A 16,027-nucleotide genomic window follows, 5' to 3' on the forward strand; every position below is an offset into this window, starting at 1 on the left:
TCCATGGAACTGCATCTCCTCACGATGATCCACTGCCTTGTGGATCAGACCTTTAAGTAAATGGCTCGGGGTATGGCCCCCTAAAAAAACTACTTGCTTTGGTCTGGGCACCCAAGCAGTATCACAGCCCGCACACAAATCAAGTGACTTGTGTCGTGCACATGTATTCGGTGCCCCTTTGTAACAATATTTGTGTCTAAATAAATAAGTAATCATAAATAACATGCCATGAGGTTCTAACCAAATATCGGAAAGTTGAGCATCCATACGCTAAAGACTATGAGATAAAAACGTGATCACAATCAATTAAGTCTTAGCCATTTTATGAAGTGAGGTCCTAATATCATAGACTGGTGCTAAGCTGGAGTAACGGACTCAAACTGATAAGATTTAAAGTCAAGTGTTGAATTTATTTACCTCTAGTGTGCACATAACTGTGGATGTATTCACTTGATAAACTAACCCTATATTTATCGATTACTTCGTCTAATTTATTCATTATCACAAACCTGTTAAAACGAAGCGTGAAAAGAGAATCACCAAACTTGTCAAGGTATTTCCGAGAGAATCAATTTGTATATTCTGTGTGTTGGTTATTAAGCTATTGGTTCACAGTAATTCTATATTATTCTGACTATAACCTTTCATTTGATTCATAGTGTTGAAATATCTTTATCTGTCCATAAATTACAATTAACTAACTATGACCTGTATTATGCTTCAGTTATATATGTGCATATTTATATTAATTACTAATGGTTCATTATGGTCTTGCATCTTGTATACGTAATCACGTGAGCTATTGATTGAAAGAGAATACAAAATACATTTACAGGTACTTGGCTTTTCTTTATGATGTTCCGAATAGTGATTTCACGATGGATTGTGTAAAGTCTATAATCGACCGTCCGAGTACGCACTATTAGAGTTAATATATTTTGTATTGTTTGTTAAAACAAAATAGCAACACAATGGTTATCGCTACCCTTTAGGTATTATTCAGACGTGCAAAATACATGAAAATGTTAAACTTTGAAAGTTATTCTCTGTGAATTTAGTATATACACAACTAATTCGAATTTTATAGTTGAAATTATGAGTCAATGGAAGCGAACCACGATGGAAAACCTGGAAGTACTGAACGGCCATTTCGTCCAATTGTGGGACTCTTCAAAAGTGCACATCCACGATCCCACCTCGCGAGATTCAAACCCAGGACCTTTCAGTCTCGAGCACGAGAACTTAACCTTTAGAATTTGTTAAACAAATACGTAACTTTAGTTGTAAGCTACCATTCGACACAATGAGTGTTGTAATATATTTTTACATTCGCAAATTACTGTTTATTAATGATAGAGGTTCTGTCCAGGCTTGTATCACAGACTCTAGGTGTGTACGTACTGTGATTTACTAATTATGGTACCTCATGGCCCTAGATATTAAGTTTGAACAATATAAAATAGTGCTAGATATTTGTTCGGTTATCCAGGCGTTCTTGTTAGCAGATTGGGTGGCGTGTTGTGTAAACAATTAACCATTTATTACAAACACTAACTGAGTTACAAGAATCATTGTAAGGTTAGACAAATTCGTAACAAGTATGGGAGAATGAAGATACAATGGATGTTATTACAAATTACACTTAAATAATAAAAACTCACGTAACAGTGTGATGCTCTGGTGTTTTTACTTGAGGTTGCAGACGTTTCTGAAAAACTGGTGGAGTTGGTTTGGGTCCTATTATTGAAATTTCAAACAAAAGAAGTAATTAGTTTTAATTGAATGAAGTTGTTCAATGGAATCGTTAACATTTGTCTAGATTAAATGACCTCTGAATAGTTTACATCAAATGGGAAGCAGTGACCAGTGGAGTTCAACCAAGTCTGTTGTAGAGATATCAACTCACTGAAGACAATTGGTGAACGGTTGCACAAACATCGTGGATTGATTGAAGTTAGACATTAACACCGTTGGATGCCAGCTCAATGGTCTATCAGTTAAGTGCTCTGGCGCGAGACTGGTAGGTTCTGGGTTCGAATCTCGCGAGTATGGGATCGTGGATGAGCACTGCTGAGTGGTCCCATAATAGGACGGAACGGCCATCCAGTGCTTCCAGTTTTTCCTTGGTGGTCTAGCTTCAATTGACTCAGGATTTCAACTATGAAAATGGATAATTGTCCATCGGTATGATTATGATTCAACATAATGACAATCAACATTTCCATAACATAATATCGAGAACCCCATATATTTGTGAAGATGTATACACGAACTTATCGGATATAATGTCAACTAAGTGAATATAAATAATGTTGAAATATGGTGTGGAATTCTGAAAGAAACTCGTCAGTAACATAGACCAACCATTCTATGATTTGGCAGATCAGTATTTCTTGTTATTCTCAAGGAATTCCCTTTACGATTTATTCGATACCATACTTTCATGGGTCGCATATAAGTATGGTGTCGAATAAATCATAAAGGGAATTCCTTGAGAATAACAAGAAATACTGATCTGCCAAATCAGAGAATGGTTAGTCTATGTTACAAAGCTAGTGAATTCTTTGAAGAATTGACTATTAGTTCTATATAAATAAGTTATAAATAAAACAGATTTTGTTGTTGGGATTATGAAAGGGCTAGAGGAGAATATCAAATTCCTAAGTGTATATTAATAAAAATACCATGTCAAATGATGATGGGATTGGTGGAATTACAATGAGGCACATATCAAATATGAGAAGAGATTACAGTCATTATTACCTCAATAACTCGAACAGTCTTGTTCCATTTGAAAATCTACACCTATTAGGTACAAATTAGAATTTCATCATCAAACCTTGGATACTTGATCAGCTGAATGGATATGTTATCTTAACCAAAATATGAGATCAACTAAACGACACAATTACACCAAGCAATGTAATAGTGTCTATGTATATAATTAGGCATTAGTCTATATTAAACATGTGGAGAATTCGGACCACAGGAAAATATCATAGCGGCTCTAAACCCAAGTATACAAAGACCGTCATCAGTTATCAGAATTCATTCTCTTACAAAATGTAGTGAATTGATTACGAAAAATACAAAACTGAACATTAAAATAGTAGGTCCCATTCGATAAATTTAGATAATGCAGTGAAATGATGTGGTTTATCAAACCTATATGGTATAACACTGCATTATTATTAGTTCGAACAATCTGATCACATTAACCTAATAAGATATTCATAAATGGGTAATGAATATCAAACAAGACAAGTCGACCCTAAGAAAATAAGATGATAGTGAGGCAAACAACTGGATCGTAGTCTTAGCGACACGTTAAAATCGATATTATGAAAGTAGATGTACAATTTTGGAAAGGTTCATTGCAACCATAGTGATTTAGCACGATTAAGTCAATGATTTAGAAAAATGATCCTTGTTCTCTATTTTGTTTGGTTCGATTATTTTACTTCAGTAATTGCAATATATTCTAATCTTCTATCCTATCGATATCAAGGTGGCCAATAACCTCAAGTTGAACCCAAGATATGAAGCAACATAATGAAATACACTGCAGATAATATAAACCCATAAATTGAAGTATAGTAAACTGCCTTTTAGATGGTGTTCAATTAAATACCACGTTATTAAGCTATTCCGATATAGTAAGAACGAATTCGAAACATATTCCAATAATTTCAAACAGTTTGTCCTCTTTACAAATTTAGATAATCCAATAAGACGGAGACTATCAGACCGTTTGCAGTAATCTGATCACATATTTATTTTCATAGTTGAAAGCGTGAGTTAATTAAAGCTAGACCACTATGGAAAACCTGGAAGCACTAGACGGCCGTTTCGTCCTATTGTGAAACTCTTCAGCAGTGTGTATCCATGACCTCGCCTCGCGAGATTCGAACCCAGGACCTACCAGTCTCTTGCCAGAGCACTCAACCGATAGACCACTGAGTCGGCATCCAATGGTGTTTATGTCTAACTCCAACTAATCCACATATTTATTTGTCATGACATATAACTATGAAAAATAACGGTGAACTAAACAAAAGCGAAAGATAAGAGTAACTTGGTGATATATTGGATGATTAGTGTTTTTGATTATAAAACTCTATGTTATGTGAATCAATGGAAATCTTATTGATTATAGATATTTTGTATTTATTTCTTAAAAAAAGCTTAGTGACATAGAAAACTTGACTATTAACATACCTGATTGGATTATCACCACTTTTGTTTGCGTAGTTGTTTGACCAACTGAATTAGTTGCTCTGACAAGAATTTCTCCACCATCAGTCATGGAGATTACATTACATTCAATTTGTGAAGTATATCTATCCGTTTTAATCTGAAATTGTGAATATTACAAATTCTTATAAATTTAATAATTCCCGTGGCGTTGTTTGCTTGTATCTTCTCATTGTTGCTTACGACTGAAATTGATCGGTCTCTTATTGGCAAATGTGCATCTGTGCGAACTGCCTCGATATTGCCTGAAGTCACAAGCATTATAAGCAGAGATGGATGGTGGCTAGCAGTGGAATCCAGTTTCGTGCTCGTTTCATCCTATTTGGGACTGGTCAGCTGGATGTACCTGCATCCCAGAGTTGATATTCACTCCGGCTCTCGGGCCCGGTACCGTCTGCTTCAAACGCCATTGCGTCTCAAAGTGAACATCATCTCTGGGATTTAGGTACACCCAGTTGAAGAGTCTCATAAAGGACGAAACGCACATCCTGGATTCCACTGCTAGCCACCATCTATCTATGTTTAATAATTACCATCAAGAAAGATAAATATTTTGTCACATGACTTATCTGATACAAATACAATTGTGTATAGATTAAAAAAAACTATGACATATTGTGGTGTGGGTTGCTTACATCCACACAAGTAGTATACAACGATGGTCGGGCATTGAATGTATTTCAGTAGAAGTTCGATAAGGAGAGAACGGGAATGGGACACAATCGGTATGAAAATGCATGAACAACAATAATCAGAGACTATGGACTGATATTTGCAGAAGGAATGGTCAAGATTGAGACAATGGATTGATAGTTTGCAAATTAACTGTTTACTGTATGGTTGTCAGATTTTGGTGAGATATTCTGTAATTTTCGTGTCAATGACATTCGATTGTCCCCACTAGTCTTCCTGTTCACTACAGTGGTAAAGAAAAGTCCCTTCTGTAAACATTAAAATGTCAAGATTCCAATACTGCTTTTTTCATATTTCACAACTATAATCTTAGGGGTGATAAACTTCACATTTATACAACTAAATATTCAATAAATATTATTGATTTAATTTGTACATTCTTGAGTGGAACAAGATAATTAAAAGGTCTCAGAGGTCATGCAACACAGTGGATTGAGACCTTATCAGACATGGGCTCAGAAAAGAAGCCAATGGTGATTGTGCTGTAAATTTCTTTTAGTTTCTTCATACGATGGGGAGTAACTTCTTTAACTGAGTGAATCCTTTCTGGATGTATTTGACATAACTGAAGTGCTTTTATCATTATTATTCTTTCAATCGCATACACTAGTTTTTATTCATTTTCGTTCTTTTTGTGGTATATTCGCCTTTTTTTATCTCTTCACAACCTCATTCTTATTGAGTGACTTAAACGTTTCTTAATATAAATCGAAATTTCACGAGGCATCAAAATTGAAACAGCCAAGACTGTAGGAACAACTCTGTGTACAAGGTCACTTACTTTCCAATTTGATACAGATTGTAAAGATTGACCGTTAAGATACCAATCAATTTGAGGCATAGGTTCTCCTGAAACTTCAACTTCTAAGAATACTCGTTCACCTTCTTTTACTTCTATTCTCTCAGTAGGTAAAGGTTTAACAAATTGTGGAGCAGTTTGTAATGGAGCTAAAATATAATAGAAATGAGAAAATTTCTTGATTTGTTTTACCGAACTTGTAACATTCAACATACACAAGGGAAAAAGCAAGATCCTTAAGTACAGCACAGAGAATAACAACAGAATCACACTTGATGGTGAAACTCGGGAAGAGGTGGAATGTTTCACATACCTAGAAAGCATCATCAATGAACAATGGTGATCCAATGTAGATATGTAGGCACAGATTGGCAAAACAAGGACAACATTCCTACAGTTGAAGAACATATGAGACTCAAAAAAAACAGTCGAACAATATCAAAGTCATAATCTTCAATGACGAACGTCAAGACAGTTCTACTGTACGAAGTTGAAACTTCAAGAACTACCACAACCATCATCAAAAAAGTATAAGTATTAATAAACAATTGTCTACGTATGATACTGAATGTCTGTCGGCCGGGTACCATCAGCAACAGACTACCGTGGGAGAGAACGAACCAACTTCCAGATGAAGAGGAAACTAGGAAAAGACGTTGGAAGTGGATAGGACACACATTGAAGAAATCATCTAACTGCATCATGAGGCAAGCACTAACTTGGAATTCTGAAGGGAAACGATAAAGAGGGAGGTCAAAGAACACACTGCATTGGAAATTGGAAGCAGATATCAAAAGGATCAATAGCAACTGGAAAGGATTACTGAGGACAGAGTTGGATAGAGAATGCTAGTGAGCGGCCTACGCTCCTCCATGAGGGGTAACAGACGTAAGTAAGTGTATTGTAACATAAAATCAACTAATGGTTCAGCTGATAAAATCAATAGATAAACATTCATCTTACCTAGAATAGTGAACATTTTGCAAAAGTAATTTTGAATGTCTTACTTTTTTAATGATATTTGAATAACGGTTTATTGATTATAATCAGAAGGGTTTTTTTTGTGGATATTTAGTATTTGCATAGTTGAAAGCATAAGTCATTTGAAGCCTAGTGAGAAGCAGTTACGAGTGGAGTTCAACGAAGTCTGTTGTGAGATAGAAACTCACTGAAGACAATTGGTGAACGGTTGCTCAACTTCGTGGATTGGTTGAAGTTAGACATTAACACCATCTGAGGACAACTCAGTGGTCTATCGGTTAAGTGCTCTGGCGTTGGACCGGCAGGTCCTGTGTTCGAATCTCGCGAAGAGAGGTCGTGCATGCGCACTGTTGAGGTGTCCCACAATAGGACGAGATGGCCGTCCGGTGATTCCAGGTTTATTGATTGTTGGTTTTTATTATCAAAGAATGTTTCCGACTCTAAATTAGTTTACCTTCATTCTAAAGTGATGATTGTTTTGTTTTGTTTTTAAATCAATAACAATATGCATCTCACCGGTTTATCATTTTGAAATGCAAAGAATACTAGTGAGGAATAAACAGTGTTCATGTTGTGCTCTTCATACAACTAATTTATCAAAATTCCAAGGAAGCAAAAGAAACATATGAATAAACTAGAACTTGTTTTAGATTTGTCAACAGAATTAGTAACTTTAATGACGTGATATCAAAATAATCTTGTTATAAAAAAGGGACTGCTTATAGAAGACTCTACATACAGTACCCTAGAAGTGACATAATAATAAAAGTATAAACTAACCAGAAATTGAGACTTCTACTGATGCTTGAGCTTCTCCACCAGAATTTACAGCACGTACTGTATAAATTCCAGTGTCTTCTGGATAAACACTTGATATATTAAGTATTGTATAACCATCAGATCGAACTTCAGGAAGAAAGTAACGTGATGGTTTGATAATTTCATTATTGAATAGCCAAGTAATTTCTGGCACTGGATAAAAAAACAAACATGAAAAATGAATTGTGATATTTATACAGATAGAATATATTTATCTTATTTTTGATTGCCTTTATGATATGCATTAACACCTTTGGATGCCGGACTAGTGATCTTGTGGTTAAGCGCTCGCGCGCGAGACTGAAAGGTCCTGGGTTCGAATCTCGCGAGGCGGGATCGTGGATGCGCACTGCTGAGGAGTCCCACAATAGGACGAAACAGCCATCCAGTGCTTCCATTTTTCGATATATTTCTTTAAAAAGGTAACTTTTCTAGTGAAGTATAAATATCCATTTGATTAATTGGAAAGTGCATAACAATAATGTCAATCTATTAAGTATGAATAAACAAATGTTAAAGGTGGAATTTCGAGAGATTTCCTAAGCTGAATTGTCATGGTTATTTTGAATGTGTATGAACTTACTATTTCATTGAAAGTATCCCCATATTCCTTGAATTGTTAGTTTACACTAACCACACTAACTATTGATATGTCTACCATTTACAAATTAGTACAGATTAGTCTGTGCCCGTTACTTACGTTTGTACTACAGGTGACCTAGTTATTTTGCAGACCATAAAATAATATGGTCTTGTGATTGATGTTATAATCACGTGAGTTTTGAAGTCGCAACAATACAATGTAAATCAGGTAGCCTTGCTGGTGTTCTGTGATTGAATGGGCTTGGTATAGATCGAATTTGCGTGGGTAAACAGTGGTAAAATATATGGTGGTTATTCATATTATTGACATAAACTAATCATTGGTGAACTTGATGAGTTATTGATCGTACTAAGTGGGTACATGAAAGCTGAACTAATGATAAAATCCTCAAAGCAGCTGTATAATTGATCTGGCATGTTGTGTAGGAAAGTATAAATCATCGATACCAGTGATTCGTATATATCTACTTACTTGGTATACCTTCTATTAGTGCAATTAGTTGAACTGGTTGAGATTCCATGACAGTTACACTTTTTGGTTCTTGAATAATTCTTGGTGGGACAATAGCAGCTGATTTAGCTTTTTGAGGTAAAAAAAAAGAAATTAAATCGTGTGTTAGATTTCACTTTGTGCATTGTTATTGTATGGGTAAAAATTAAAAATGTTTAGTCGGGAAATAAAATATTCAACATAAATTATTCAAATCTGATAGTACACATTCACATCCACTTCTGGCTAGATCTTGTACAAAGGTTGTTTTCCATTTTGTGGTACGATGTGGTCTGTTTGGTTTGTATATAAACCCAGTATGTTTGAAATACATGATTTATATCACGGAGGCTGAGGTTGATGTTCTGGACTCAACAGACTGGGCTAGGTAGGAAGAAGGACCGATAAAAAGTTTAGACTGCTCGTACGGGTTTTATGCGTCATTGGTCCAGTCGACAAGTTACTGATTTTTAATTGGCGGTATTATTGCGTTATTTATAAATGGGACACAAGGCCATGAGTTATAACAGACTGGACAGCTATTTCCTTATAGTATGGGTCTACTCAATAGTGGGCACATAAGACTCTACTACTGATTGTGTAGGGGATGGTTGGAAAAGAGTTAAGGGCGGTCAAACCAAAACGTGGCATCAGTGCTTGAAGTCACTAACTTCTAGTCTGAGCCATGTTGGCAGATGCAGACTACCTGGTTGCGGTCCGCGTGACCATCGTGACCAATGGTTGGAGACTCTAGGTGACATGGCTCAGAATCGATCACAATGGCGTAGGTGTATACACTCTTTATCTTCCCTTAAACCTTAAGATTAAAATTGCTTCATAACGTTCTTCCTTCCTATACCATATCCTTATATACAACCTATCTTTTATATACTACCACCACTAAATTAACGATTTCTATGAATCCGGTGTTCATCTTTTTGTGCTAACGAAGTATGGCAACTTGGACCGATGCATAAATGTGCCTGGTCCTACGTTGTAGCTGAATGACTGACTGACTGATCGGACAGATGTGTCTCAGTCGTTGTGATAAGTGGTCAACCATTTCTGTCCACTGAGTTATATTCTCTCGTTGACCACAAAGGTTACACGAGTTTTTATATTTCAATGTTGAATTTCTAGTAAAATATTATTAGAAGTCTCAGATTTCAGCAACAGTGAAATTTCTTTGTAGCTGACATTGTTGTTTCTAGTATTCATAAACCCTCAACGACCTTGTTTTATTTATCTAGGATTGAACAAAAATTATATCTAAAGGGTATGGATCTCTTTGTTTAGAATTTATCAATTAAGTGTTTTTGTGCTTTAGCGTCGAGATCACCATGGAGATCGGAATCAGTAGTCTATATCTTCACATTCCAGAGTTATTAATTAAGCTATCTAACTAAGAAATATATGCCTGATAAGACAGGACGTAAAACAGCTGTTTTGAAATATGAGTAATTTATAGTTGATACAAAGACTCCATTTGAAATTACCTTGTATAGTAACATTTGCTTTACAAGTTGACTGTCCATGAGCATTTATTGCTACACAACGATACTCAGCAGAATCATCTGGTACAGTTTCACACAATACAAGAGTATGAAACGGTGGCGCATCAAATACGTGTATATGTTCAAGATCTTTTAGCGGTAACCGTTCTCCATTTCGTTCCCAATGAACTTGTGGAGTTGGTTCACCAGTAACCTATATTTTATTCAATTAGAAAATTAAAATCAACAATAATTATTCATTAAATAAAACACTAGTGTTGAAAATTTACAAATTTAGGTAGTTTCATTAAATGTGATATATTCATCCAAAACATTTCGAGGTATCTGATTATATTATCAGAAGGGGGTTTTGTGGAGATTTCAGTAATTTTATAGTTGAGATCATGAAGAATCCCACAATGGGACGAAACGGCCGTCCAACGCTTCCAGGTTTTCCATGGTGGTCTAACTTCAATTGACTCATGATCTCAACTATATCTGATTATAAATTAATTAGTTGAGTTATTAATTATCGAAACAAAAAAGTCATCTGTGGCATGTGAACAACAGGGGTAGAAAAGCGAAAACATTGAAAACAACATCAAAATTACCAACTAAGTCAAAAGAAAATGTAAACTGATTTTAAATATAAAAGAAGAGTTTGGTCTTTTGTATGACAAAGGCTTCAAAAGCGGCCTTCTTGAACATCTGGGCCACCCGTTCCTGTCATCTAGAGATTTTAAAAAGTTATGTAAATTGGTTTTAATACATCATTAGGGCTATTAATCGCATAACCTATTCAGGTGTGTTTCTCAAAAGTGTACAAATTTTCGTTGTACAAGTCACAAAGACCCAATCAGAGATATCGTAGTTGCTGACAATATGCAGCAAAAAGTAATGTACATTATTCAAATGTTGATTGACTGGACTGCTAACTTCTAGCTGGCGAACACTCAATATTTGTCGTCAGGATCGATTAAGAAGTAAGAAAGGCAAACTTATTGAAATACATTGTGCTGAGAATTCTATATTGTACCGAAAATATAATATTGAATAAAGCTAATAATAATAATAATGTTTGATGGTCACGCAATATCTTGGATTGGTTGATGTGAAACATTAACACCTATGGATACCGGATCAGTGGTCTAAATGCTAAGGGTTTGTCCTCGAGACCAAAGGTCCTAAGTTCAAATACCGAGTGTGGAATCGCGGGTACACACTCCTGAGTTGTCCCCATACTATTACATCATACAAATGATGATACCAATTTCCCCAGCGTTTGCCGAAGTCACTAGGATGTATGACTTTAATTTTAAAAGCCTAAAAGACACGAAAACGATTGTGTCACATCCCACTGCGTTTACAAATTTAAATGTGTATGTGGTCACACATACATAGGGAGGAGCGATCGTGATCTGAAAATTAGGGTGTGTGAACATGTACCAAAATGGTTGCAGAAACAAATAGAATCAAATGACCCGATAAGATTAGAGGATAAACAACCATCATAAGATTTATCTTAACTCAGCTTTTGTGGTGTTGTATAAAAGTGTAAAAGGGCATATACTGAGGTTTATTGAAGCCTTAGCCATACGAAAATTCAAACCCCCTTTGTGTATTCAAAAACAGTTTGTCCTCACTCTAAACCTACCCTGGTAATAATAGCTTATTATCCAAAGTGATTAGGTGTCAAATTGTTTTCATATTACTTTTATTACTATCATCCTTGTCTACCCTACCCCCCATTTCCAGTCTAGTTGACCTTTTATTTTTATATATAAATGTTCTTAACAAGTATATAATGATCAGATTGTTCGAAATGTATTGCGCTAATATATCATCACATAATTCTGATAATCTTCGTCTCATTATTACACTATCGAAATTGATCAAAGGGACTAATTGCTTTAAATTAAAAAAATTATGATGGGTGACAAAATGTTTGTTCACTTTCAGTTGGGCACACACTTTCAAAAACGAGTTCACCAATCACCGATTGCTAAATTTTTTTCACATCCTTGAATTTCGAAAAAATTGGGTGGTAGGGGATCGTATGTGCCGTGAAATTAATAACCACCACCAATCACTAATTCCTAAAACTTTTTTTATCATACCCTTAAATTTCTAATCCATGGATGTAATTAGTGTCAACCCATTTAACCAATTCACATGAACTTGACCGATTAATGCATTTCTTCACTTTATTTTTGGTTGCAAAATTTTAATATTTTCATAGTTGAAATCATGAGACAATTGAAGCTAGACCACCATGGAAAATCTGGAAGCACTGGACTGCCGTTTCGTTCTATTATGGGACTCCTTAGCAGTGCGCATCCACGATCCCGCACTCACGAGATTCGAACCCAGGACCTATCAGTCTCGCGCCAGAGCACTTAACCGATATCTAAAATTTTAATAATTGAAAGTTAATTAACACTCCACCGTAATTACAATTTAGTAAAGTGAATCAAGAAATAAATTGAAAGTATATACTAACCTTGCATTCAAATGTGATTGGTTCTCCAGCTTCTACAATCTGTGATTCTATTAAGGGTGGTATGAATTCAGGTGCTTTTCCTGACACTTTAATTTGTGTCACTGTAAGCCTTGATTTACTACAAGCTTGTCCAGCTGGATTACGTAATGTAACTGAGAAATTCCCTGTATCTTCTAAAAGAACTTTTGAAATAACAAGTTGACTAGTTGTAGATGTTGTTGTTATCTATTTGAGAAAGAAAAAAAGTATTTGTAAGTAGGGTTGTGATATGTTGAACAGAGCAGTTCATATAATTCATCTGAACCTTGACAATGAGATAACCGATTTGAATAGCTTTTCAAATCCAGCAATTTAGGTAACTTTTAAATTTAGTCCAAAATCTTTGTAATTTTATATGAAGACATGTTTTTGATTCTAAGTTAAAAATATTAAAGGTCACACAGTATATATGGTACACATTACTATACCTTCAGGATAGAATTCTTGAATAGCTTATTGGAACTAGCATATTTCAGCATACTTAGGTATTTTCATACACCTGTTAACCCTCGTGGAGGAGCATAGGGTGACCGTCAGCACTTTCTATCCAACTCTATCCTGAATAATCCTTTTTAGTTGCTATTCATTCTCAACACAGTACGTTATTTAGTCTCTTTTCCGTTTCACTTTGGGGTTCTAAGTTAGTGCTTGCTTTGTGACTGAGTGTGAGGATTTCCGTAATATATATCCTATCCACTTCCATCTTCTTTTCCTAAATTCCTCACCAGCCGGAGGCTGGTTTGTTTACTTCCACAGTAGGCTGTTGCTCTAAATCAATCTTATTATCAACTCGGTAATTCTTAACCACGGAGTAGTGGTTTACAAATTTTATGTGCTTTAAATAGTTATGATAACATGACAAATTAGTAGGTGAAAAATCAGTAACATCATATGGCACTATTTGGTATTTAGAATATTTCACAATTACATCACTTAAACACCCAACTGTGTCACAAGACAGGCCCTCACATGGGATCTTGAAGGCCAAAGGAAAAGAGGAAGACCAAAGAACACATTACGCCGAGAAATGGAGATGGACATGAGAAGAATGAATAACAATTGGATAGAACTATAAAGGAAAGCCCAGCACAGAGTGGGTTGGAAAATGCTGATCGGCGGCCTATGGTCCAGTGGGAGTAACAGGTGTAAGTAAGTAGGTAAGTAACATCACTTAAAATTAGACTAACTTTATTCAAATTACTGCAGAAAAAAAGAGCTATAAAGTATTGTACTCTTCACTTAATAATACCTAAAATTCATTACTTTTTCAGGCATATGTTAGTAGGATTGTAGAAAAAAGTAGTTCATAGCAAAAGTTGGTTTAACTCATATTATACTTTTGATGGAGTTTTGTTCTCTGAACTGGATGGTTTGGTCGTGGAACTTTCATCGTCTTTCTGAACGACATCATCAGCACTTTACTTCTACCCAAAGTTTGTGCTGATGATGTCGTTCAGAAGGACAATGAAAGTTCCATGACCAAACCATCCAGTTCAGAGAACAAAACTCCATCAAAATCATCTACCTGAGCTACAAATCTTCACCATCTCAAAATCATATTAAACTGTTCAACATTCACTCAGAGTCTTAATATCTAAAACTCACTCTATGCTCTTTTTCATTATATTTTATGTGTTCAAATTACATTTATCTGATAATTTAGGACGAAGGAGAAGAATTTAGCAACAATAGCATTATAGATGATAATCGATCGATGAAATAACTAATATACATAAAGTAACTGTTTGTTAGTAGTAATGATAATAGTAGTATTTATTCCGTTGTTGACATTCTATAGATCATTCAAACTCTTTCTAATAATAGTGATATAAACATCACATCCGTTGAACAGATGAGTGGTTATTTGAACTCTGTAGCTCAGTGGATAATTTTTCGACTTTAGAAGAGTAGGTTATTAAGTTGGATTCTCAATGTAAACAACAATACAAGGATTCAGATATATCCAGCTAATGAGTCTCGAATAACATGATATATATTTCATGGATTTTATTATTATCCATAATCTATCTATTCTATATCAAGTCGTTTCCGTCCTACTTCTTGGCAGTGAAACATGGCTGGTAAGAGTAGAGGATATTCGTAGGCTGCTAGTATTCGATCATAGGTGTCTTCGAAGCATTGCTCGTATATCCTGGGACCACAAAGTAATGCAGTTGTTAGGAAACGGGTATTAGGTAAGAATGGCAAATCGATTGATGAAGTAGTGAAAATTCATCAGTTGAGATGGCTGGGACACGTGTTACGTATGCCCAACCACCGACTGCCCCGACGTGCAATGTTTTATGGTGTAGAAGTAGGTTGGAAGAAAGCTAGGGGCGGCCAGACCAAAATGTCGCACAAATCCATCAAGTCATTAACAAGTGGACTGAGCCATGTTGGTAGGTGTAGACTACCTGGTTGGGATCCCCGAGATGATGGTTAGAGACCTCGAATGACATGGCTCAAAATCATTTGCAATGGCGAAGGTGCATCCACTCTTTGTGTTCTACCAAATTCTAATCTGAATTCTTCATGTCTCTATCTTTTTCTCTTTCCAAACGTATTTCACTGGGTTATAGTCCTTGAATAACATCTTTAAACCCTATTCTTTCGAATTACTGCTTATACTCTTACTACTTCTACCACTATGGGATTTGAATCGACAACTGCATCTCTGTGCTAATGTGGTATGGCAACTCGAAAAGATGTACATACGTACGAAGTTCTACGTTGTGACTGACTGACTGATTGACTGATATCAAGGCGTAAAAATTGCTGTAAACTGTCAATAGAATCAAAAAACGTAAATATTTTGCTTACTTTATAGTTTTCTTTATTACTTATATCGACTTGTTCGCGTGTCCAGGTAACTTCAGGTGCTGGTTCACCATCAAATTCAACTGAAAACCTAAACATAATGAAATAAAATAGAATTGGAAGATTTACCGTAAACATTAATAATTAATCAATTCACCTGTGTTTATAAAAAAAAGATTAAAGTTATAAGATAAATGATAGTTCAACATAATCCTTCGGGGGTGTCAATTTTATTTTGTTTCCGAAATGAACAAAACAGTGTAACTGTGAATGAATTTGATGTAGGTTTGTTCTCTGAGCTGGAAAATAAAATTGACACCCCCGAAGGATTATGTTGAACTAGCATTTATCTTATAACTTGAATCTTTTTTTGATAAACACAGGTGAATTGATTAATTATTAATGTTTACGGTAAATCTTCCAATTCTATTTTATTTCATTATGTTTAGGTTTTCAGTTGAATTTGATGGTGAACCAGCACCTGAAGTTACCTGGACACGCGAACAAGTCGATTTAAGTAATAAAGAAAACTATAAAGT

General features: G+C 35.3%; 1 protein-coding gene across 1 annotated transcript in view; it reads right to left on the reverse strand.

The window, feature by feature from the left end:
• Positions 1-16,027, reverse strand: part of Smp_157020 (putative hemicentin) — a gene marked incomplete at both ends in the record, with an annotated part of 109,067 nt that overhangs the window by 16,686 nt on the left and 76,354 nt on the right. Inside the window, 7 exon segments of the mRNA XM_018799888.1 lie at positions 4,235-4,354; positions 5,729-5,895; positions 7,508-7,699; positions 8,622-8,729; positions 10,136-10,346; positions 12,633-12,857; positions 15,492-15,571. Coding sequence (XP_018653756.1) covers positions 4,235-4,354; positions 5,729-5,895; positions 7,508-7,699; positions 8,622-8,729; positions 10,136-10,346; positions 12,633-12,857; positions 15,492-15,571 — 1,103 coding nt within the window.

The sequence above is a fragment of the Schistosoma mansoni genome, chromosome W (assembly GCF_000237925.1).
Source record: "Schistosoma mansoni strain Puerto Rico chromosome W, complete genome".
NCBI lineage: Eukaryota > Metazoa > Platyhelminthes > Trematoda > Strigeidida > Schistosomatidae > Schistosoma > Schistosoma mansoni.